General features: G+C 52.6%; 1 protein-coding gene across 4 annotated transcripts in view; it reads left to right on the top strand.

Moving 5' to 3' along the window:
• Positions 1–23,488, top strand: part of MMD (monocyte to macrophage differentiation associated) — a 42,303-nt gene that overhangs the window by 17,183 nt on the left and 1,632 nt on the right. Inside the window, exons 1-7 of one of the 4 annotated variants that reach the window (XM_068151018.1) lie at positions 1,042–1,255; positions 7,654–7,735; positions 11,834–11,994; positions 12,426–12,500; positions 13,299–13,400; positions 14,556–14,625; positions 15,382–17,836. In XM_068151018.1, the coding sequence (XP_068007119.1) occupies positions 1,227–1,255; positions 7,654–7,735; positions 11,834–11,994; positions 12,426–12,500; positions 13,299–13,400; positions 14,556–14,625; positions 15,382–15,582 (720 nt within the window). In that variant the 5' untranslated portion in view covers positions 1,042–1,226 and the 3' untranslated portion in view covers positions 15,583–17,836. Of the gene's footprint in view, positions 1–1,041; positions 1,256–1,622; positions 1,694–7,653; positions 7,736–11,833; positions 11,995–12,425; positions 12,501–13,298; positions 13,401–14,555; positions 14,626–15,381; positions 17,837–23,488 lie in introns of those variants that run through there. The other 3 variants (XM_068151015.1, XM_068151017.1, XM_068151016.1) reach the window with 3 other exon arrangements.

Raw genomic sequence — 23,488 nt, 5'->3', positions numbered from 1 at the left:
CAGATCCCTTCTGTCCCAGTCCTACCATAAAAGCTGCAGATACCAGATACAGTTTATTTGTCTGAACTGCTGGTTTGCACTGCTGTGCCCGTGCTAATCGCTTTTATTGAGGGCTGGAACCATTTAAAATCCCACTGTAAACAAGATCTTAGATTAGAAGAGAGAGGCTTGAACAGAACTTAATGTTCTTCTAATTCATGCCCTGATGTGTCCTCTACCAGGCAACACCACATTAATTCGGCAGAAACACGCTTGCCACGGCCTCTTCACTCCCTAAAACAACCCTGGCTTGGAAGGGTTTGGTCTGAGGAGATAAGATTCTGGTTCAGCGCTGGGGGAGCTAGGAAGATGGCTCAGCGGGTTATCACAAGCCGCCCAGCCACAGTAACCTTGATTTAGAGCAGAGGAAACCATCGCGCACACAGCTTTGCGGCGCAGGCTGTGCCAGAGCAGGGTTTCCCCGTGCCACGCCGGCTGCGGGCACGGCTCGGAGCCCAGCGCCGCGGCCAGCCCACGCCGCAGCCCTGCCGGAGCGGCTTCTGTATCTTCCAGAGCCTGCCGAAACCGCCCCGTCCTCGCCCCGCTGCTCGTCCCGGTGCATACCGGCACACAATGGCGATTCAGCAGCGCTCTCCTCTCACCGAGCGCTGCTCCCGGCGCGGATGAGCTGCGGCCCTCGGGCACCGCTCAGCTCCCGACTCCTCTGGTTGTTTTCCGGAGCCGACCCCGCAACCCCGGCTCAGCCTGGGGCCATCCTCGGCGCGACCCTGCCGACAGGCTGCGGCTCCCGACCACCCTCTCTCCCCCCCCCCCATCCCATCCCATCTCCCGGTGGAGCGGTGGCCGCCATGGCCGCGGCCTCCCCTCGCCAAAGAGGGACCCGACCCCCCCTCCCCCCGCCCCGGCAGCAGGCCGCCCGCCGCCGCCATGCGCCCCGCGTCCTCCCGCCATCGCCGCCGGGGGCGGGCCGCGGCGGGCCCGGCCGCTGTGGGCGGGCAGGGGCGGAGGGAGGCGCGGGCCGGGCGGGCTGGCAGCAGGCGAGCGCCGGTTAAAGCGGCCGCCCGCAGCCGCCGACCCGGCTCCCGCGCCTCACCGACGGACAGCGCCGCGGCGGCTCGCACGCCAATGAGGGCCCGGACTCCGGCCCTCGCCGCCTCAGGAGCCGCCTGCAGCCTCCCGTCCCGACCCCCCGCCCGCAGCCCAGCCGGGGCGGGCGGCCCGGACCCATGCGGCGGCTCCCGGAGAGGTTCAGGAGGTGAGCAGGGCACCGCCGCTGCCCCGAGCTGGGTAGGACCCCTGGCCGCCCCTGGGCACGGGCACGCCGGGGCCGGGGGCTCGGGGCGGTGTTGAGGGCTGGGGTGGGGGTAGCCGAGATTGATTCCTCCCTCCGTTCCTCCCGCCCCGTTTCGGCTGTTCCCCCGCCGCTGCTCGGGCGCCCTCGCTGCCGAGGGCCCGCGGCATCGCCCGGCCCGGGCGGGGAGGACAAAGCCGGCCGTGCGGAGGGGCTCTGCATGGCGTTTATTTATCTGTTTTTTTCTTCTTTCTTCCCCTCTTAAATGGGTGAAGGTTCATGCATCCGGCCGTGTGTCAGAGCCGCGGCCCCCCTGCCTGCCCCGGCCCCGGCCGTGCCTCCCGCCATGCCCGACCTGTGGCTCCGGAGCCAGCAGCGCTGGGCTGGGCTGGGCCGGGCCAGGTAAGGCACCCACCGGCTGCTGGGGCTCCCTGCTTCCCAGCAAAGCGCTGGTGTTCTTTGTTCAGGTGTCTCAGGGCGGCTTGAGGATGCTGCCGCTGTTCCTGGCGGGTGGTTGGTACCAGAGCGATGGAGGTTCGCGGATAAACGCGGGGCTGGGTGGGCTGTAGGTGCTGAATCGATCAGAGTCCGCATGTAGGGCTGATAGCTGTTGAGTGTCAATCTGCCTCCCAGATAAGACCAGTTGCTATGATGGTTTTGTTCAGCAGGTACAGTGCTCAGGTGCTGCCTTGCTCTCCTTGCACCCAACTTGCTCAGGAAACCAAAGCCTAATGTACTAAAAATGAAAATAAAACTGAAAGAGAGGAAAAGCTGAATGTGGTTTCTGTACTAGCCCACATGTAGGTACCTTGCCCCTGAGCTCAGATATGCTGGAGCGCTTGGTGTGACTTCTGTTTGCTCCCCACTCCCCCTAAAATGTTGCCATTTGTACCTGCTAGAAGGTTGAAGAGTCTTTTGGGAGGTCAGCGGGGTGCACAAACATCTTTTTTTTCCTTTCCCCATAATCTCTGCAAGGTAGCACAACTGTTAATGGATTCTCAGAGAATTGCAGGTCTCATTTCTTCCTCGGCATCGTGCTGTAAGAGGCTTTACACAGTGTGTGGTTTCAGAAGGCTTCCCAAAGAAGTGATCAGCTGCTGGACTGATCTGAATTGTTGCTGTGTCTCAGTTGTTCAGTAATAGTAAAGGTGATGTGAACAGCTACAAACCACAGCCAGGGATTTTTCTAATGCAGGAGGGAAGGTGTTTTTCACTGCATGGACTGGATTCCTAAAGAGGAAAAAAATACCTGCCAGTTTGCTCAGGGAAAGCAAGCTTCTTTGTAAACCTCTTTGTTTCTCCTCAGAATTCTCACCTCGATTGTCTTTGTGAAAATGCAGCATTGATCTGCTTTGACCTGCTTGTGGTGTTTTGGTTTTCCCTCTTGAAAACAAAGAGCCCAGCTCAGAAATTGTTTCTGTGCCTGAATATCTGGAGCCCTGCTTGATGTGTGCTGCTGCTGCTGGCTGTGTGGAGCTGTCCCCACCTTGTTGCAGTTTCTCAGATGCTGTTATTTTGTGGCTTCTTTGGGCTAAATGGCCTCTCCTGCTGTTGGGGAAAAAAAAGAGAGTAATGTGCTTTTAAGCTGGTAAAAGGAAGCGTGAGGCCTTTGGAGCTGAATAAAGGAAATGCACTTCCTGAAAAGACTGAAAAATCCAAATCTCTGAGGCTATTATCAGCCCTTGCTGTTTTTCACTGACAGCTTGCTTTGTGCTTCGCAGGGTAATTCCTTCAGCAGATGGGAACGAAGGAGAAGGCAGGGTCTGAGAAGGGCTTTTTCCTTCTGCAGCCTCGGGTGTGGGCTCGCTGGGGTAGCAGCCAAATGCCGTGCAGATCCCTGCAATAGCTTGGTGGCTTTGTCGTTTGGTTTTCGAAGCTGGGTTTGCATACAGAGACAAAGCATGAAGAACCCTCAGATTCTTCTTCCTGCTTTGTCTCCCAGATGCTGTGGTCTCATGAGCATGACGGATAGGGCAGCTCCTTCTTGGAACTGAACAGGAATGTGAGGCCATGGGTCCCACAAAGAATGGATCAGTCTCTGTGTTCAGCAGCTTAAATATTTGGAGTGTTCTCAAGATCAAAGCACAAAGGGAGGAGGATGAGTTCCTCCTCTCTGGGTCTCAACTGTCTTCCCTGTTTCTCAATACCCCTTTTCCACATATATTGGGAATGTGCTCATCAAAGGAGGTTGTTTTGTGTGCTGTGGAATTACAAAGCCTGGACCTCAAGTAGTTCTTGAGCTTTGGGAATGCCTCTCAGTCGTGAAAACAAGCTGATGGCTCCGTTCAGTGCAAGAGCTTTCTGCTCTGCTGGCTGGCTGCACACACTCATCAGGCTGGTAATTGCAGAGATCTCCCATCTGGATATTGACAGAGTGAATATTTTGTGTTAAAGGTGGCCAGATCCTTAAATGGAGACATATTTATGTGTTAGTGTGAGGTAATGCTGCACCTCCCCTCATGAAGTGGCTTTGGTGTCAGTAAAGCTAAAGAAGACTATAGAGATTTGTTAGAGAACCAAGCTGCAGTCCAGCCCAGTGGGACCTCACCAGGCTGCCCTGCTTGTGGTGATAACCTGAATGGCTGTGTTATGGGAGCCTTAAGGGGTAAATAGCCTCTGAATGCTGTATGCTGAGTCTCTCCTTTCAGGGAGGTGAGTTTGGGTTCCTCACAATGCTCTTTTTCAGAGGAAAAAGACCTGTTGAGAGGAGGGGAAAACAATGTCCTGGTGTGGCAGGAAACGAGAAGCATCCGCTGCTGGGGGGTGGGGGGTTTGGTTGTTTGTCTCTAAGAAAGAACAGAGCTGTTTTTTCCTCTAGACTGTAAGTCAGCAGCCCAAATTCTTCTGCTTTCCTATCACAACATCATAAGCATAGGGACCTACAGGAGTATCTGACTGATTTTTTAACACTGCAAGTCAAAACAATTTTTCCTGGCTCGGAGCAGTCCTTGCAGCACCCCAGAGCAGCTGTTTCCAGGTTTCAGGTCTGTTTCTTGAGGCATTATAAACACAAACTGTCAATCTGGAAATGAAACCAACAGGAACTGGCCTTTGGCTGGAATTATTGCCCTCTTCAGCCACTTTCTGAATGATCCTTCCTCTCAAGTTGTTCCTGATAGTGTTTATAAATAGTCTTGTGAAAAGGCCTCAGGGAATAACTGCAGGTTTGGTCTGTGAGCAGTGACCTGAGCCAAGCGCTCCAGCATCTGCTGCCTGGCTCCTACAGCCTGTTGCAGAGGATACCTTTCAGCAAGGAGAGGAGCAGGAGTCTCAGATGGACAGCAGTGAGGTACTGGGCTGTTGGGGCCTCCTGTAAGGTAGAGGTAAAGTCAAACTCTTCCTCTCCTGCCCTGACACACTAGTGGTGGTGGTAGTATAAAGGTGAGGATGGGAAAGTGTTACTAATGGTGGGTTCTGCTAGGACTTGGTGGAAGAAAAGCAAATTTCAGCTGTTGTGGGAGTGCAGCTTCCCATGCCACAGCTGTTGCAAACCATTTGTGGTGTTCAGTGATCAGAATTCAAGTAAATCTATAACAAACAATATTTCCAATCTTCTGCAAGTGTGAAGTTCTCTGAAACCTGCATCCTGCCTGGAGGTGCTGGAAGCCAGGTTGGATGAGACCTTGAGCAACCTCTGGTCTGGTGGGACAGGTCCCTGCCCATGGCAGGAGGGTTGGCACTGAATGACCTTCAAGGTCCTTTCCAACCCAAACCGTTCTGTGGTTCTGTTTTGCCAGCTTGAAGTTACCACACAGATGAACAAATATTTGCATCATTCCTGTGCTGGCACAAACAAAGGATGAAAAACCCCAACTCTTTGTGTAGATAAGAGAGCTTTGTTAGTGTCTTTGTGTTCTGTTTTACTGCTCCTAACACTGTGTAACAGCTCCAACTGAGAGCCAGACTCTCCTGAAGTGTTTGTTCATAGCTCTGTCTCAAATCTAACATCACCACAGGCTCTGTTCTGACTGCTTTAGAATGATCCAGGGTCTTTTCCACTGAAGAAATAGAACTGGAAAAGGAAAGGGGGGAAAAAAAAAATAGAAGTAGCCCTCTAATGGATACTGGAAGGTGCCATTAGCAGGCTGCCTTCAATTATTTATAGGTTTTAGATGATAATATCTTCTCTAGGAATTTGGAACAGCAATTGTAAAGCTAGCACTGAGGAGAGACTTAGTCATTTTGGGGCTGTGGGTTTGGGCTGGTTTGTTCTGTTTGTGCTTTTTTTTACCCCCTTGTGAGACTTCCCAAGGCACCAGCATGGCCTTCTGGGGCTTTATTTTTGGCTTGGTATGTTGTGTTTGGGGCTTTTTTGACTTGTGAGACTTCCCAAGGCACCAGCATGGCCTTTTGGGGCTTTATTTTTGGCTTGGCATGTTGTGTCTGGGGCTTTTTTGACTTGTGAGACTTCCCAAGGCACCAGCATGGCCTTTTGGGGCTTTATTTTTGGCTTGGTATGTTGTGTCTGGGGCTTTTTTGACTTGTGAGACTTTTCCAAGGCACCACCATGGCCTTAGGAGAAATGCAAGAATATTCTAGGTGCAATCAGTGAAAAGTTTCCCATGACTTTGAATTGATGGAGTTGGGCAAGGGCAGCCTAACCCTGGTCACTGACTGAGCCAGCAGATGCTTTTATCTCAGATGTTTTCCTAACTTGGAAGCAGAACTGAGCAAACTGAATGTTCCATCCGGAGAGGATGCTGAGCTGGCCTTCAGCAGCTGTTGAAGACCTGGGCACACTGGGCAGCAAACTCACTTTCCCAGTGTCCAGTGTGTGTGGCTACAGTGTCCTCATCCTCCTAGAGGATGAGAGCAAGGTGTCATTTGTCAGTGACAAAAGAATTGCCACTTCTTAGCAATGTATTGACCCCCAGGATCTGTTCCTTTCCTAAACCATTTCCACCTGGGGGCTGTGAATGAAATCCTTAGCCTTTGTGTGGGTAACAACTGAAGCTGTTTCTTGACCTTGCCACAACATGGAGAGAGATCATGCCACTGTCCTCTTTTATCTGTTGAATTTTCATGGATCACTCAAGAAAGCCTCAAGTGTCTGGTAGCCCAGAAGCCTGGCCCTGCTTGCTCAAACTGTAAGATTCAGGTTTGGTTTGTTGGGTGTTCTTCCCTGGTTTGGTATCAGATCCAATAGTTTATGGATGTCATATAAATAAGATGGCTTTGGGCTCAAAGGGATCAAAGCTTGTCTGACAAGCTTCATGTAAGTTAATCAGGTTTGCCAATGACACCAAGCTGTGTGGTCTGCTGGCCTCACCTGAGGGCAGGGATCCATCCAGAAGGATCTTGACAGGCTTGAGAAGTGGGCCAGTGCCAGCTGCAGGAGGTTCACCAAGTCAAAGTGCGAGGTCCTGCATGTTGGCTGGGCCAGTCCCAGGCACAAATCCAGGCTTGGCCTCTTCCATACTTTAATGCAACATTTATGTTGGCAAGTTCATCCCAGACTTGCTCAAGTTTCATCACACTTGGGTTGGCTTGTGTGGGCTGTGGCTGGGGTGCCCCAACTGTTGGTTAGGCAACATTTGAAAATCCTTAGAGGAAAAGGTGGAAGATCATGGTAGAGCTCTTGGCATTTCCCCTCTTCAGAGTTAACCATCAGAGTCTCCTTCCAGCCCTGTGGAGCTGGGCTCTTTAGTTACAGGCAGAAGATAGGATTAGCCTCAGGGAAAAAAGCAAACCATCTAATCACAGCATGGTAGGGGTTGGAAGGGACCTCAGTAGATCACCTGGTCCAGCTTCCTGCCAAGGCAGGGGATGCTCCAAACACAGATGTTCCCTGCTGCAGGAACTGAAAAGGCAGTGTCCAGATTGCTTTATTCCAGGGTGTTGCAGAACTGGGTGATAAATAGCTCCCAGGCCAGGCTGGATGGGCCCTTGAGCAGCCTGCTCTAGTGGAAGGTATCCCTGCCACGGTTGGAACTTGATGATGCTTAAGATCTCCAAGGTCCCTCCCAAACCAACTCATTCTACCAATCTGTGTTTGTGAATGTGCAGTTTCAAGAACTTCTTCAGAGAAGAGTAAGCCTTGGCAGCTCTGCTGAAGTCTCTATTCCTGAGCAGCCTGAGTCCATAGGGTGTAACTGGAACAGGCAATGGTTCACTCTGCAGCCAGCCAAGCTGCTGGAATAGAGGGGGTCTGAGTCCTGTGTGAAGGAACAGCATCCCCCCTGCCGTGGCAGGCAGGCACAGGAGGGCATTTAGCAGCTCTTCTGTTAGGAGAACTGGCAGTTTGCTTCCAGTATGTCTGCATTCATAGCTTTTAATACTGCTAGGCTGGAGCTGCTCCTTCAGGACACTCCACAGAGGTGCTCTAGCAATCTTCCTAAGAATCCCTTTGCATTGTTCCACAGGTTCATGAACCACCCAGCTCCAGCAAACAGCCGCTACAAGCCCACCTGCTACGAGCATGCTGCTAACTGCTACACACATGCAGTAAGTACTTGGCTCTCTGCCTTGAAAACCTCAGCTTTGGGTGGGTTTGGGTGGCTCAGTGCTTCCCTGTCTCTCAGTGCATTCAGACTTACAGCCTCTCTGGTTTTGTTATATAAGCTTCAGCCATAACAGGCCGGAAAAGGAAGGTTAATTAGGTGGTTGGTAATCACTAATCCCTCATCTGAATCCCCAGGAGCTCCAGATGCTCTGTAAGATTCCTTCCCACCACAGTAAGTTCCAAGCCTATAACTAGATGTTTCTCCTCCTGTCCCACTCAGAAGATGATGATGGTACAGTGACTCTGGGCCTCTGCTAGTCTTGCCAGGCAGATCTCCCAGGGCTGTGCTGCCTTAGTATTGTGCAGACTGTCACCTGCAAGCCCAAAAGAGAGTCTGTGGGGTTAGAAGTGGAAGGCTTCCCGAGAGCATCCTGTGAGTATCAGCTGGAAGAGCTGGCATGGCTTAGTTCTGATTGCTGATTCTACCAGCAATCTGATGCTTGGAAAGAGACCCTGAATAGTGCTGACAGCCCCACTGCAAGTCCTAGTCCTGCTCCTCACAGTGTAAGGCCCATTCTGGACTAGAATATAAGATGTGTACAGAACAAGGAAAGCAGTTCCTTTGCTTGTAAGTGGTTGGGAAGTTTGACTTGCTGTCTGGCACTTTGAAAAGGACTTAAAAATGTGTTTGGGTGGTTCTTAAGATAGCATTTGCCCTTTTCTGGAAGCAGCTTGTGCTTCTCCTCAGTCCCTTGTTTAACTCCAAACATCTGAAGTATGTTTGGCTTTGTCCTCAGTCCCTTATCTGCAGTGTGTGAGTGAGCTGCAGATATGAAGGCTCAAGGTAGTGCCTGGGACTTGTGAGCCCTAGAGCAGCTCTGTGCTGAAGGTGTTTATTTTGTACATAGCCAGCACAGAGCTCTGTGTTGCTGGGGAGAACAGAATCCCCTTGCTGCATGTATAGAAAAGCTCACTGAAGCTTCTGTGTTTTTAAGGCAAGGGTCTCCTGCTCAGCATTGTGTAAATATCTCCTTATTTGCCCAGAGAATGAAGCAACATTCTGCTAGTTAGCACAAATATGTCCTTTATCTCCTAATCCTTGTGGAAATCTTGTTTGCTCTGGCCAAAAAGCTGGATTTCAAAATCTCTGGCAGAGGTTGCTGCCCTCCTTAGCAATTCTAGCCTCCATCTAGCTGCAAAACAGGCATGGCCTATGCCTGCCTCTTAGCAGCAGGTCCCAGCCAAGGTGTCTTGTCAGTGTGTTCTGGTGTGCTGCAGTTTCTGCTGAAGCTGTCTAAGGCCCTGCCCATGGCAGGGGGGCTTGGACCCAGATGATCTTTAAGGTCCTTTCCAAGCCAGCCCATTCTATGACTGCTGTGTACCAACAGCTCCCATGAACTGTCAGCAGTGTGGCCATGTGCCAGAGCAGCATCCCCTCTGAGGGACAGTGGAGTACAGAGGAGGGGTTGGTGCTCCTTGTATAAAATTCCATGCAGTGAATAACCCAAATCAACATCTGAAGCCTTCAAATAAGAATCTAACCTGGGAAAGCAGAGTGCAGGCACTGGGGCCATGGCTTGCTTCTCCCCTGTGTTGCAGAGCAGGCAGGTGGTGAAGTCTTTGGTTAATGTTCAGCTTTCAATTAGAGGTTGGTGTCATTTCTGCACAACAACAGCCTAGCAGTGCTTCTCCAGATGCTGCTTTTCAAAGCTTTATTCATCACTCAGAGTAGCCACCTTGGACTTTACTCTTCAGTAGGGAGCCCATCTGCCTTCTGATTCAAAAACACACAAGAGTCACTTTAGACAGTTGTGTGAAAACCCAGACCAAGCAGCCAAACCCCCCACAGTAAATGGGGATGCAGAATCCTCTGCCTGGCCTTTAGCTACAGTCCTGGAATGGTAGCTTTGGGGAGCATAGCTAGGTGCCTTCAGCATTCTCACTGCTGAGGCCAGTTGAGATCCCTTGGTGTCTTCACATTTCTTTTCTTTATTGGCTTTAAATGAAGCTCTGACTTCTTTAGACAGGAGGAGACAGGAAGGGCCCCTAGGCAGTTGAATACAGAGACAGAAAAAGCTGCTCTGTGTTTAGAAGAACAGGAAGGAAACTGAGAGAAGCAGGAGCTGTAAGAATTTGGGCTGGAAGGTGAGCTAATCTAAGGGGAGGGGTGGCTCTGTCAGCATCAAGGTTCCCAGGGTACATAAGGCTGATCAGACAAAAGATATCCTCTGATGGATTAAACCCTCAGAATCCAGACACTGCTTGCTCTGGAAGCTTATTCCAACTGCCTTAGAAGGAGGAGCTGTGCCTAAAATAAGTCACAGTCTCTGTTCCAGCCATGGTGTGTGCAGTGCATGGGGGGAGAAGAAAGAAGTAGAAATGTTTTGTTGTAAGTGAGGCTTGGAGCACTTAGCAGGCCTCTGAGCATGGAAGGAGAGGCTGTCAACATTTCAGAGGGCCTCTTAGGATGAAAACATCTCCATCCTACCTGACAGCCATGAGCAGTTTCTCTGCTCTGTGCCTTGTACAGCCCCAGCTGCCTGAAAGCTGCTCCCTCCACAGTGCTCTGTCCTTGCCTGAGCAGATCCCTGAGCAGGGAGGTGCTGGGCTTGGCTCTAGGGCTCTGCTCCTGGAGCAGGCAGCTTGAGATGGACACCATGGTTCCCTGAGAGTGTCAGGTGTGATCTGGGCTGCTTTGTTATCTTCCCTTTGTCTCCCTTTGCAAAGTGTGTGTGGATGCTGTGTTTGTGCTGGCAGCGTTGCCCTCTCCAGTGGATGACACCAGCAGCCTGGGCACCAAAGGCCATTGTTGCCTTGTGTGCAAAGGGAAGGACTTCATTTGGCAGCAGGGTTACACACCAGCAACAGTTTAACAGAGTTTCAAACCTCCCTGTGGCACAGGTTGGCTGCAGAAAGATGGGAAGGGTACAGCTGAAATTCTGCCCCACCTGCCAGTGAGCTTAGCAGCCCCAGACAGGCAGAAGAGAGCAGGTAGTTTGCTCTGGGTTGGTAAGCAGAGTGCAACTGCCCTGAAGCAAGGCTGAGCAGGTTCCCAGCTTGCTGTTCCAGCATCTGTCTGTGTGCCTCCAGGCTTTCTGCAGTGCCACAGGGCTTGTGGCAGTCAGCTTCCCGACACACATCACACAGGGCTTGTGTCCAAGTCTCCTCTTAGTTGTAAATAAACACAGTTTAGCCCTTTGTCTTCCTCCTTATTGCAGAGGGCTTTGTAACTTGCTGCTCTCCTTTTGTGCTGGCACTTCTTGGTGAGACTGTTGCCTGTCCTCTTGTCCTGTAGCCTCTCCACCAGTCCCAGTTCTCATTTAGCAGGCGTGGAGGTGCTAACGTCAGTTATAGAATGCTTTGGGTTGGAAGGGAACCTTGAAAGCTCATCCAGTCCAACCCCTCTGCCAGAGCAGCATCACCTAGAGCAGGTCACACAGCAACACATCCAACAAAATCCAACAGTAACAAGGCTGCAGTTGGTGTGCTCCAAAACCCAGAGGTGGAAGCCACTTTCTTTCCTCCTTTATTAGCTCCTGGATTAATCAGCTGCTTTCCACCTTCAGTTGGTGTCCTCTGCATGTTCTGCACTCTAGTTGTATCAGAGCCTCTGTTTCTCCTCTGTACAAAACAGTGCAGGCTGGAGCAGAGCCTTGAACCCTGAGCTATGCAACCTGTAATGCAAAGCAGAGCTGCTGGATTTGGTTAAACTTTGCTTGTTCCCAGCCGGGTTGTTTAGCCTGTGAGGCTGGGCTTAAATTAGGAAGGATTCCACCTCGGAAGCTCTTTTCCAATCCAAATCAGATCATTAACATCTTCAGACACACCAGCAGGGCCTGGAAAGGAACCTGTGCAGGGCTTTGACATTTTGTGCCACGGCTGGAGCTGGTGGTGACCCTGACCAGGGTCCCAAATGGGTCTGGCCCCAGTGCTGGGGACCTTGTGTGCCAAACCTGCTCTGCTTAGCACCGTGCCAGCCAGTGCCCTACCTCCGCTCTCCCGCGGCTGGCTGCAGCTTCCTCTCCCTGCTGGTGCTGTGCTGTGGGTGGTACTGTGCTGGCAGCCAGGGAAGGCCTAACAAGGCCCTTGTGTTCCCTCAGCTGCTCATCGTCCCTGCCATCGTGGGCAGTGCCCTCCTGCACCGGCTCTCGGATGACCGCTGGGAGAAGATCACAGCCTGGATGTACGGCGTGGGGCTCTGCGCCCTCTTCATCGTCTCCACGGTCTTCCACATCGTCTCCTGGAAGAAGAGTCACCTCAGGTAGCACTCTGGCTCTTGGGTGGGCTGCTTTCTGTCCATGCTCTCTGCTCTGCTTCTCAAGGGGTCACAAAGATGATTTTACAGAGGGTTGGAGAGGTTCCATGTGCTGGAACAGGGGAATAAACCACCTTTGACTCTGGGAGAGACAGTGAGCCAGGCTCAAAGGCAAACAAACTCCCATGTCCTTTCACAGGGAGTCACAGAATGGCTTAGGTTGGAAAGGACCTCAGGGATCAAGGCTCTGCTTAGCAGAGCTGAGCTTCCAAGCCCTCAGCACTGCTGAGAGGCATCCTTTCAAACTCCCCTGGCACCAGGAGATCCCTCCCCAGCACTCCACAAACGCCCTGCAGCATGTCAGGAAGCTGAGATGGTACCAAACCCCTTCCAGAATCTCTCCTGGTGACTTGTTCTCTCTCTCTCTCTCTCACCAGGACAATGGAGCATTGCTTTCACATGTGTGACAGAATGATGATCTACATCTTTATTGCAGCATCCTACGCACCATGGTAAGAGATTTGAAGCACAGCTTCACCATCAGAGCTCTTCCCCATGCAAACATTTTATCCTTGCAGCTTTCCAAAGTCTATAACCATCATCTTAGATGCAGCTGACCACGTGGTGCCTCCTGAAAAGCAGCATAATGGAATCTCCTGGGGTTTGCTGAGCAGAAAGGCACATTAGAAAACAGCAGAGAGGAATTTTCTGTTTCACAGAATCATCCAAGAATGGCTCAGGTTGGAAAGGACCTCAGAGATCATCTGCTCCAACTCCCCTGCCATGGGCAGGGACACCTCTCAACTAGCCTTATCCAGCCTGGCCTTGAACACTCCCAGGGAGGAGGCAGCCCCAGCCTCCCTGGGCAGCCTGTGCCAGAGTCTCACCACCCTCAGACTGAAGAACTTCCTCAGCTCCAGTTTAACCCTGCTCTCCCTCAACTTCAAACCATTCCCCCTTGTCCTCAGGAAAAGTCCCTCTGCAGCCTTCCTGTAGGATCCCTTCAGGTACTGGAAGGCAGCTCTGAGGTCCCCCTGGAGCCTTCTCTTCTCCAAGCTGAACACCCCCAGCTCCCTCAGCCTGTCCTCACAGCAGAGCTGCTCCAGCCCTTGGGTCATCTTTGTGGCCCCAGTTTGTGCTCTCCTCACAGCAGTTCAACCACCTCCTGCCTCTCTCTGGAATGTCCCAGTGTCCTCTCCCTCACCATGCTTAAGTTCTAGCTCTGGCTGTTTTTCTCCAGCCTTACCACTCATGTCAGTGTGGTTCAGTCACTCAGCACTTCTTGTCTCTTGAAATCTGTGTGTCTCCAGGTTAAACCTGCGTGAGCTGGGCCCTCTGGCGTCTCACATGCGTTGGTTTATCTGGCTGATGGCTGCTGGAGGCACCATTTATGTCTTCCTCTACCATGAAAAGTAAGAATTGTTCCTTCTGTCTGACTTTCAGCTGGAATTAAGAGGTGGGGGCTTTCTTGCTTTCTGAGTGCTCCTACCCAGCCTTCCACACATGGGAATGAGAGCTCTGAAGCAGTGGGAATGTGGTGAGAAGGGTGCAGGCTTAGCTCTTGTCAGCAGAGAGCTGCAGCCACCCTAGCAGGAGATGACTGTGGGCTGCACTATTGCCTTCTCTTCAGGGGCTGGCAGGGAAGTGACCACTTCAGTTTTTGCTGGGTGTGGGTAGGGTGAGAAGTGTTAACCTTCTCCTGCCCCTAATCTAGGTTTCACAACGTGATGTGGTTCATAGAAACTGCTGCATATGGACTCCTCCTGCATTCCCACAGAATGCTCTGGGTTGGAGGGGACCTCCAAAGCTCATCCAGTCCAACCCCCTGCAGTCAGCAGGAACATCCTCCACTAGATCAGGTTGCTCAGAGCCCTGTCCAGCCTCACCTTGAATATCTCCAGGGATGAGGCCTCAACCACCTCCCTGGGCAGCCTGTTGCAGTGATCCAGCAGCCTCATGGTGCAGAACTTGCTCCTCACATCCAATCTAAATCTGCTCTGCTCTCATTTCAAACCCTGGTTCTGTCCTGCAGGCCTTTGCAAACAGTCCCTCTGCAGCCTTCCTGTAGACCCCTCCAGGTACTGGAAGGCAGCTCTAAGGTCTCCCTGGAGCCTTCTCTTCTCCAGCTCTCTCAGCCTGTCAAATGCAGAGAAAACCAAACACACTTCTTGGGCTTGTTTGGAGATGTGAGTCCTAGAGTTTAAAATCTGTATTTTTGACCTTCCTCTCATTGAGCTTTAAGCTCCCTTCCAACCCAAACCATCCTCTGATTCTTATGCTCAGGGGGCAAGACACAATTCTCTCTTGGTTTGGGGATGTACTGAGGTTCAATCAAGAACCTCTGCAGCTGCCTCAGTGTTTCCTTCTCGGTGCCTGGATGCATGATGTAGAGGAGGAGAGTGCAGAGATAAAGAGCAGCTTGGGTTTTGTCATAACACATTGGTTGTTTATGTGCCTTTGGGATGGGACACAAGCCAACAGGAGGTTCAACAGCTTTCCTATCCTCTTGAAGGCAATGTTTGTCCTCTTGTCCACCTCCTTGACTGACTCCAATCTTTCCTTTTTAGGTATAAGATTGTGGAGCTCTTTTTCTACTTGGCCATGGGATTTTCTCCTGCTCTGGTGGTGACATCCATGGTAAGGAATGTGGCTGCCAGTACTGCAGGCACACAAACCTCCCCTTTAGGAGCAGCTTCCCTTCCAGTGCTTCTCAAACTGTGCTAATTTTAGCCCTCTGTCTTCGGCAATGTTCTCTACAGGAGAACCAAATACAGGCAGTTCAGGTTTGTGTTTCGCTGAGTCCTGCCTTGTGGTGCTGGTACTGGGCAGTAGGGTTCCAGTCCTCAGCTCTGAAGAGGACCCTGGGCATGGTTCACAGGATCACAGGCTGGGCTGGCTTGGAAGGGACCTTAAAGCCCATCTCATTGCAACCCCTGCCATGGGCAGGGACAGCTTCTTCCCATTCTGTAGTGCTCTTCACAAGGGCTGCTTGTGATAGGACAGGATGGAACAGACTGAAGCTTGGGGAGGGCAGATTGAGACTAGGGATGAGGAAGAAATTCTTGACAGTGAGGGTGGGGAGACACAGGAACAGGTTGCCCAGGGAGGCTGTGGATGCTCTCTCCCTGGAGGTGTTCAAGGGGAGGCTGGATGAGGCCCTGAGCAGCCTGGGCTGGTGGGAGGTGTCCCTGCCAGGGAACAGGATCTGGGTGCTCTGTAAGGTCCCTTCCAACCCAACCCATTCTGTGACTGTTGTTATCTGTGGTCTTCTCTTCATCCCTCTGTCACAGGCAGGATGATCTGAGCTGGCAGCCTTCTGTCCTGGGGGGGAAACCACTTTGTGTTCTGTCCTTCCCACCCCTCCCTAAGCCTCTCTTCCCTGTTCATTGACAGACCAACACGGAAGGCCTGCAGGAGGTGGCCTGGGGAGGTTTGATCTATTGCCTGGGGGTGGTGTTCTTCAAGAGTGATGGAGTCATCCCCTTTGCCCATGCCATCTGGCACCTCTTCGTGGCCACAGCAGCTGCTGTCCACTACTATGCCATCTGGAAGTACCTGTACAGGAGTCCTGCAGACATCATTCGTCATCTGTGAGGCAGGTGTGGGAGCCCTCCCCTGTGCTTGGCCTCTGCAGCAGCACTGCCTGAGCTGAGCTGGGGGAGATCCCTGCACTGAGCTTGGCACTTCTGCTGTGCACTGATGGTTTGTGTGTCCTGCAGCTGCCCAGCCTCTGGCTGGGTGTGGTGTGCTGCAGTCCCCAGAGTCCATTCCGTGGTAGCAGGAGAGGCTACCTGCTGTTTACAAACAAGTTTTCTATTTCCAGTTTCGTTTTAACAGTTTTTAACTCTGTGAATTTTTCTAACTTAGAGGCTGAGAAGGTGAAGGCAGTGCAGAGGTGGCTCCTGAGCTGAGGTTGGGGGTCTGCCACCTTGCCCTGCCCTCCGTGGGTCGCAGGCAAACCATCTCCTGTTCCCCACCCATCATCTTGTGACTTTTCTAGGAACTTTGGGGGTTTTTGTAAACTTCAGAGGTTACCTTTGCTGAACTGGTAACATCCACAAGTGTCAGCTATGCAGCTCCTCATGTTGCAAGGTCTTGCCAGACCTGATTACATTCCACACACTCTCCTGACAAGTGACCGTTGGACCTCTTCCAGCCCTCGTGTTGCAAAAGTCATCAAAATAACCACTTTGAACTCACCTCAGCAGACCCAGGTTGGGATTTTTAACAGTGTCAGTGTTCTGCTCCTGCCTGGCACCACTCCAGCAGCACCTTCAGTTGGCTTTAGCCACGATGGACATGAAGTGCTTTAAAGGAACCTACTTGGTGTGAGCTTTTCCTCCACATTCTCCATGCTGCCCAGCCTGGCAGCAGCTTGGACCTTCATAACCACTGCTGCTTGCAGCAGCTTGAAGCTGAAGTGTGGTAATGAAGGTCCAAACCAAAGTCATCTTCTCCAGAACAGCTCCCAGGTGTTGGTGCTGTGATATTGAGGCTTAGGTTTCCAAAGGGATTTAACAGAACCTATCCCCAGCCATTTCCTTGCCCTTGTTGCCCTTGGGAGCTGCTTGGGCTTGGGCTGTTAGGAACTCTTGGTCAGAGCAGCAGCTGCTGACCACTTGGAATTCAGGATTCCTCACAGGGTTCTTCTTGAAGAGCCTGAGGTGGTGTCCTTGGTGTCCTTGGTCATGGTGGGATCAGCACAGAGCCCAGCTGGCCTTCAGTTGTGTTGCTGTCTTCCCCCAGGGACAAAGCCCAGGGCCTGGCTGCAGAGCAGGTGCACTACAGGAGCAGCTGTAGAGGAGTCAGTGCAGCACTGTCTGCCCACCCCCTGTCTCCTGCCCCACCACCTGCTGCATGTCTTATATTAAGATAGACTTTTATCCCTGTCCTGATTCCCTCACCTTTTTCTGTCAGTATTGACCAACCAAACCCAAACCTGTTGCCTTCTTCAGATTTTGTTCTGGATGTTGCCTGTCTGCAAAGCAGGAGCAGCAAGGTAGGGGTGTCCCTCGAGGTGTCTGTGTGGTACCACAGCCAGGTTTGCCCCAGGGGTGCACAGCATAAAGTTCCAGAATGGCTGAGGGTGGAAGGGACTCAGAGCTCATCTGCTCCAGCCTCCCCACCATGGGCAGGGACACCTCTCAGCTAGACTCAGCTGCTCAAGGCCTCATCCAGCCTGGCCTTGAACACCCCCAGAGAGGAGGCAGCCACAACCTCCCTGGGCAGCCTGTGCCAGAGTCTCACCACCCTCTGCTGCAGAACTTCCTTTTAGCAAATCCACCCTGAGGGGCAGATTTACACTCAAGGCACTGAGGAGTGGCTGGGTGGTGACAGGAGAAACAGCACCACCCCAGCAGGGAACTGCCCCGGAGGGGCAGCAAATGCACCATCTGGGCAGGGCAGTCCCAGTCCAGCAGTCTCCCACAGCTGGATGCCTCCAGTTTTTTTTACCATTCTGTCTGGTTGAACATTTCCCCACTGGTTGGTGAGTTCCTAAGTTTTGTTTCAATGCAGTAACTTCAAAACCACTAAAGTACCCCTGAAGGGTTTCTCTTAGTCCAGCCTGGACCTGCTCCTTGTCTCTGTTTTAATTGGAATTTAGGGGGAGGGGAGGGGGTTGTTGTTTTATTGTTTGGTTGGTTTTCATGACATTACTTTTCTGGGGGTTGTTTGGTTTTGGCAGTGTTTGAAAGGGTTTGGGTTTGGTTTGTTCAGTTCTGGGTTTTTTTTAAGTAATGAAAAACTTCAATTCACTGAAAAGCAGAAGTGTTTTGAATTGCTGTCTTCTAGTCAGTATGATCTTGAATGTACCAGACTAACAATAAACATTTTGTGCAATTTGGAAGCCTCTCTTGCTTGCTGCTTGCTTGTTTTCCTCTCTCAGCACCCAGGCAGGATGGAGCTGTTCACACCAGTGAGGCAGAGCTGAGGGAGGCAGAGCTGAACCTGCTCAGGCAGCTCTAGTATGAAAGGTTGCAACTGGAATGAGTCAGGAAAGGAGGGTCACAGAATGTTAGGGCATTGTTCTGCCACAAGCTTATGTCCACCTAAACCTAACTTCCTTACCTGAGGGGGGTTGATCCTAGAATGCACCTTGTATGGGTTTGGGCTTAACTCAGCAACACCAAGGGGTGCACAAAGCAAGGATTCATTTGTCTTCCTGTTAAAGCAGTCACAGAAGTGCAGCACTGAGCTCCTCTCTCCGCCCTGCCTTCCCCACAGCTCTCCTCACTACCTGCTTATGGTGAGAGCTGTGGTGCTGCCTTCCAGGGCCAGGTGAGTAACAAAGCCCTTTGGAAGGAGGCTGAAGGTGGTTTTGGCAGCCTCCAATTCTGTCTTGAACCATGGTGTAGAAAGGGGACAGCTCAGAGGCTCTGAAGCTATTGGTTATTGTGGCTTACCAAAAGCTTCAGGTTACTTCAAGTCCAGGTCCATGTTAGCAGGCAGAGAAGGTGGCTCCAGGAATGGTTTTTTGTTGGTCTGGGAGCACCAAGCATGCAGAGTTCTGGTTGTGCCATGGCCCAGCAGTGCCCTGGATGGAGTAAGGCTCCTCTGAGTTCCTGCTGTGGTAGGTCTCTGTTTGCAGTGTGGTTCTTTAGGTGGTTTCAGAGCTCCTGAGATGAGAGCTGTGGCAGTCACACAGGACTCGGCCTGGTTAGAGCTGCTGCTGGGTGAAGCGTGGTGGTGTTGGGGGCTGGAAGGAGCAACTTAAAGAAGATATTAAAGTTTTTCATTGAGGTTTTTTGCTATTAAGCCTCTTGTTTTAAATGTCTCTCATCCTCAGGACCCTGCCACTTGTTTGGTGCCCCCTTGGAGTCACCTCCACAAGGCTTTATTTAGGGCTGGCTGTTGGGCCACGTGTTGTCTCGGGAGGCTCTGCGTGGCCAGGTCATGTGCTTGGCTGAGGCTTTGCTCCATGCCCTGCTATTTTTAAGAGTGCAGGATGTTGGTCTCTGCTCACTAATTGCTTCACCATCAGTAGGTGTCAGGAGATTAAAGCTAAAAATAAGTGAACAAAAGAAGGAGCAGGAGGGTGAGGCAGGCCCTGCGGTGGGCACTGCCAGCCCCTCTGCCTTCTGAGGATGCTGGGCCTGGGATGCTCTGCAACCGCCAGAGGCTGCTCCCTGTCCTCCTGCTTCCAAGTGTTTCACTCCTCCTGTGTCTGAATAAACTCACTCAGCACTGGCATTGTCTAGATAGGGAAAGGATGGAAGCTACCCAGGGTGCTCCTCAGTGGCTCTCTGGAAGCCTTTGGGTGCTGTTAGTTTGGGCTCAGAGCAGGGTTGGGGGGGGCTGTGGCACAGCAGCCCTGTAGTGCCTGGGGCTAAGCACCCCCCCAGGCTGCTCAGTGCTGAGTTTGGGAATGTTCTTTGCAGCCTCTCCTGAAATACAGCCCAAAGGAGTCTGAGATGGAGCATCTTGAGTGCTTCTGCAGCACAGCCTGCCTGAGCTAAGGGAGCAGCTGCCCGGTGCAGGCTGTGGGGGAAGCAGCAGGGATTGCTCTAAGGAGAGGCTGCAGACTCCTCTTTGGGTGGTGCTTTGATTTCCTTACTGAGCTAATTGGCTTTCTGGTGTCTTCTTGTCCCACCAGGCACTCTCCCTCCCTCCCTCTCTGTGGTGAGCCCAGCTGCCAGCAGGCCAGGTGGCAGTGCCTGCTCCCTGGGTGGCACCAGGGCACTTGTTGCTAAGGATGGGCTGAGGAACCCAAATCCTCTGGCAGGAGGCCAGCAGAGAAGCCAGCAGCAGTTTTGTAACAGAGGTTACATCACTAGCACTAATGAGGGTCCTGTGCTCCCAGCAGGATCTGCTCAGATGTCTTTGTTGCCTAGCAGCCTGAGCCCTGTGCCGGGGGATTTGTGTGGCCAGATCCTTCAGGTGCCTTTGAGAAGCTCCCTTCAGTCTTCCCGCTGGTGAGCAGCTCCTGGCCTCCTGGTGTGTTGTGTTGCTGCCAGCAGTGCCACAGACCTGTGGTGTGCAGGCAGTGAGCAGGAGGCAGAGGGAGCAGCATTTTAATGCACTCTCACCCATCCCCATCTGTGCTTGCTTCCCACAGGGCTGCCAGAATAATCCCCTGCATCCCAGCTGGGCATCCCACGGGGCCTATGCTTGCATCTGGCTGGCCAGAAGTGATCATCACACTGTAACTAATGGTCCAGTAAGGTCACTAACGTACCAGTAAGGACTAAGGTCAGACCTCAGTGGCTCCTGCCCTGTGACTCAGAGCCAGGCACACGCCAGCACTCACCCTAGGCTGGCACGGGGTGCCACCAGCCAGCACAGATGGGTGCCCAGGCCGGCAGGAAGCCTTTGTCCATCATTGCTGTGTGGGGAGGAGCTGCTCTGCCCCCTAGCATAGGAACACGCAGCAAGATGCTGCAAACCAGCAGTGCCCTGGCCAGGAGCCTGGGGTGACAGCAGGGCTGGGCTGCAGCTTTGCCTCATTAACCCTTCCCCCTGGGGCTCTGTTTATTTGCAGCTGAGGTGGCCGCGGAGGGCGGTGCGGAGGTGCCGGAGCCGCAGCAGCGGCGGCCGAGGGCGGCCCCGAGCGCAGAGCGGCTCTTGCGCGACCCCTGGCGGCGGAGCGAGGGGCAGCGGCGGCCCGCGGCAGGGGGCAGCGGGCATGGCTCCTTTACTGGCAGCGGGCATCGCTCCTTTACTGGCAGCGGGCATCGCCCCTTTTCTGCCCCCGGCGTTCCCATTGAAGGGGCCGTGTGGGGTTAGAAAGAGGCCAGCAGGGAGCAGGATCGCACCCATCCCAGGCACAGTGACAAGTGCTGGTTACTACAATTTAAGGCTGCTTTTGGCAGGGGCAGACTGCCTGTGGACACTCCCCCTCACTGCAGCCTCCTCTCAGGGGGCTGTAGAGATCAATGAGGTCTCCCCTCAGCCCCTTCTACACACTAAACACCCCCAGCTCCCTCAGCTGCTCCTCCCCACCCCTCTTCTCTAGGCCCTTCCCCGGCTTTGCTGCCCTTCTCTGGACCTGCTCCAGGCCCTCAATGTCCTCCTCGGGAGTGAGGAGCCCAAAACTGACCCCAGGCTTCAAGGTGCAGCCTCACCAGTGCCAAGCACAGGGCCATTTGCACCCGCCGTGACCCCAGGTCTGTCCCCTCCCCGGGACACTGGAGGCTACAGGCACTCCCAGAGCCGCCAGCGAGGAGCCATTCCAATTCCCTCTCACCACTCCCTCCCCAAAGCCCTGAGGCAGCGAAGCAAGGACACAGGTGAGAGAAGAAAAATTTAAAAGTTTATTAAACATTAAGAATAACAGACAACAAAAATAAACCAAAAAGGGAAAAAAAAAACAACCCCAACATAAAACCAACAAAAAAATCATAATGAAACCAACCAACCAAAAACAAAAAGAGAGATTTGGGCTGAAGAGCACACAGGATGCAATCCATGCCATGTCCCACGGCTCAGCTTGAGCCCTGCCCCCAGACTTTGTGTGTGTGTGTGTGCTTCACCCAGCTGCTGCCTGGAGGTGCTGCCAGGAATACCATGGCTGGAATCGCTTCCTTTTCCTCACGTTTGGCTTCACAGAGGATGAAAAAGTCAACGAAATAAACCCAAACCGCACAGCTGGAGTGGAAATTACATGCAAAGAAAACCCCCAACAACAGCAACAACAACAAGAACAACAAAACAAACACCCCAAGTGTGAAAGCGCTGCCCAGGGGCTGGTACAAACCCACAGAGGGCAGAGATTCAGAGCGGAGGGCACAGCGCTGGTGGCCTCCCCCTTTGGGTCTGAATTTCTTGCTTTCGTGGGTTCAAGTCAGGATTTTATTTCCACGGTGCCAACTTCAGCACCACTCAGATAAAAGAGATTAAAGCAATCTCTGCTCCTCCCCTCCTCTGCCACAGAGCTTTCCCCGTGGAGAGCCCCAGGGTGCTCCAGTTGGGTTTATTTCCAGAGGACATTGGTTTGTAAAAAGAAACAACTCAGAAGGGGAAAAAAAAACCCCAAACAAAACCAAAACGAGACATAAACCCCAAGACAAGCAGCATTTTACCAATGCTTTAGGGTGTAGGAGAGGGCAGTGAATTATTCAGTCATCATTCTGCAAATATATATATTTCTATTTCTTATAAAATTACAGTTTCTTATACCTACAAAGCTCCTTCATGAGCAGCCGAGCCCAGAGGTGTGCTGAGCCCAGCCGAGCCAGCCCTGGCACCTGAACAGGAGCTCAGCTTTCACTCAGGGACACAACCTGGCCTTTTAGACAGGTTTTATCCCTGTCTTGGGCCTGATTTTTCAGCTCCCCCCGGCTGGCTGAGCTGAGCAGCCCCTCCCACTCACTCCAGCACAGCTCCAACCCCAGCCTCACGCTTGCTCCACCACCCTCCCGCACAGCAGGAAGGGATGAGAAGGCCTCTGAGCAGCTTCTGGGCTGCTGGAGAACCTCTGTACTCCTCTAGGGCTGAGACTTTAATAATCTCTGATACCCAGCCTACAAAAACTATTCATCTCCCACCCCTTCCCTGCCCCAAAGAAACTAAACATTTCCTCTCACCCTGCTCCAAGCTACCTTGTACATTCTAAAGAAGGTTTTGTGGTCACGCTGTGACCGCCGCTGGCCCCAAGGCTGACCTCCTGCACACCGCTGCTGCTGCACACTCAGCACCCCCGGAGCAACTCTGCTGGGGGGGGAACTGTAAGCTGTGACAATTTGCTGTGCTGCTGCTGCTAAGAGCACCCACAGCAGTGGCCACCCAAGCCCTGCCACCAGCAGCCTCTGCCAAAGGAAAGAGCTGAAGCTGATTCGTGTTGGCTGCGGCAGGAACTCCAGCCAGACCCTTGGTGTCCCTTCCCTGCCCACGCTGACCTTGAGCAAAGCACTTCCCAGGCTGTGAGCTTCTGCAGCTCAAGGAAATCCACTTTGCTGAGGGCCAGTGCTGCCTCCTAAGGGATGCTGACAAGCCTGGGATGTTTGAGGAGGAATAGTGGCAAAGTGCTGGGGGTCTGTAAAGCTGCACAAGGTGCTGGGTGCTTTGTGACAGCCTCCAGAGGGCTGCCTCCCGCTCTCGTGGAATGAGTGAGCTTTGTGTGGGAAAACACCACCAAAACACCCAGAAAACTCTGAGCAAGACATCTAGCACCAGACTGCCCTCACCTCTTAACAACCATATGCAGCACAAACAACTCCACAGGTGAACAGAGCCAGGGGTTCAAAAGACGCCAGGTGGAGGCAGACTCTAGCAGCAGCAGCAGCTGAGAAATGACTCCGGGGCAAGGGGGGGGGGGAGGTCGGGTTTGTTTCTTAGATCATTTCTGTGCCTTTACCAAAATGCTGTATTGGCCAATCAAGAGGGGACGAAAATCCACCTTGTGCTTCATCCTTACTCTGTCCACTTTCTGCTGGAAAACAGCAAAGTCTCTTTCTGTTGGGTTTCTTTTTTAATGCTTTTTAATGGTGGTGTTTTCCCCCCCCAGGAATAAACCCCAAGCCTCCTATAAAGCAAAGAGCTGACGTGCCAGCAGCAAGGCTTC

This window comes from Melanerpes formicivorus, unplaced genomic scaffold, assembly GCF_026170545.1.
Source record: "Melanerpes formicivorus ecotype bairdi unplaced genomic scaffold, bMelFor1.0.p_v2 SCAF_21, whole genome shotgun sequence".
Classification (NCBI taxonomy): Eukaryota; Metazoa; Chordata; class Aves; order Piciformes; family Picidae; genus Melanerpes; species Melanerpes formicivorus.
The sequence above is the reverse complement of the archived record's forward strand: the minus strand, read 5'-3'. Positions and strand labels throughout refer to the sequence as shown.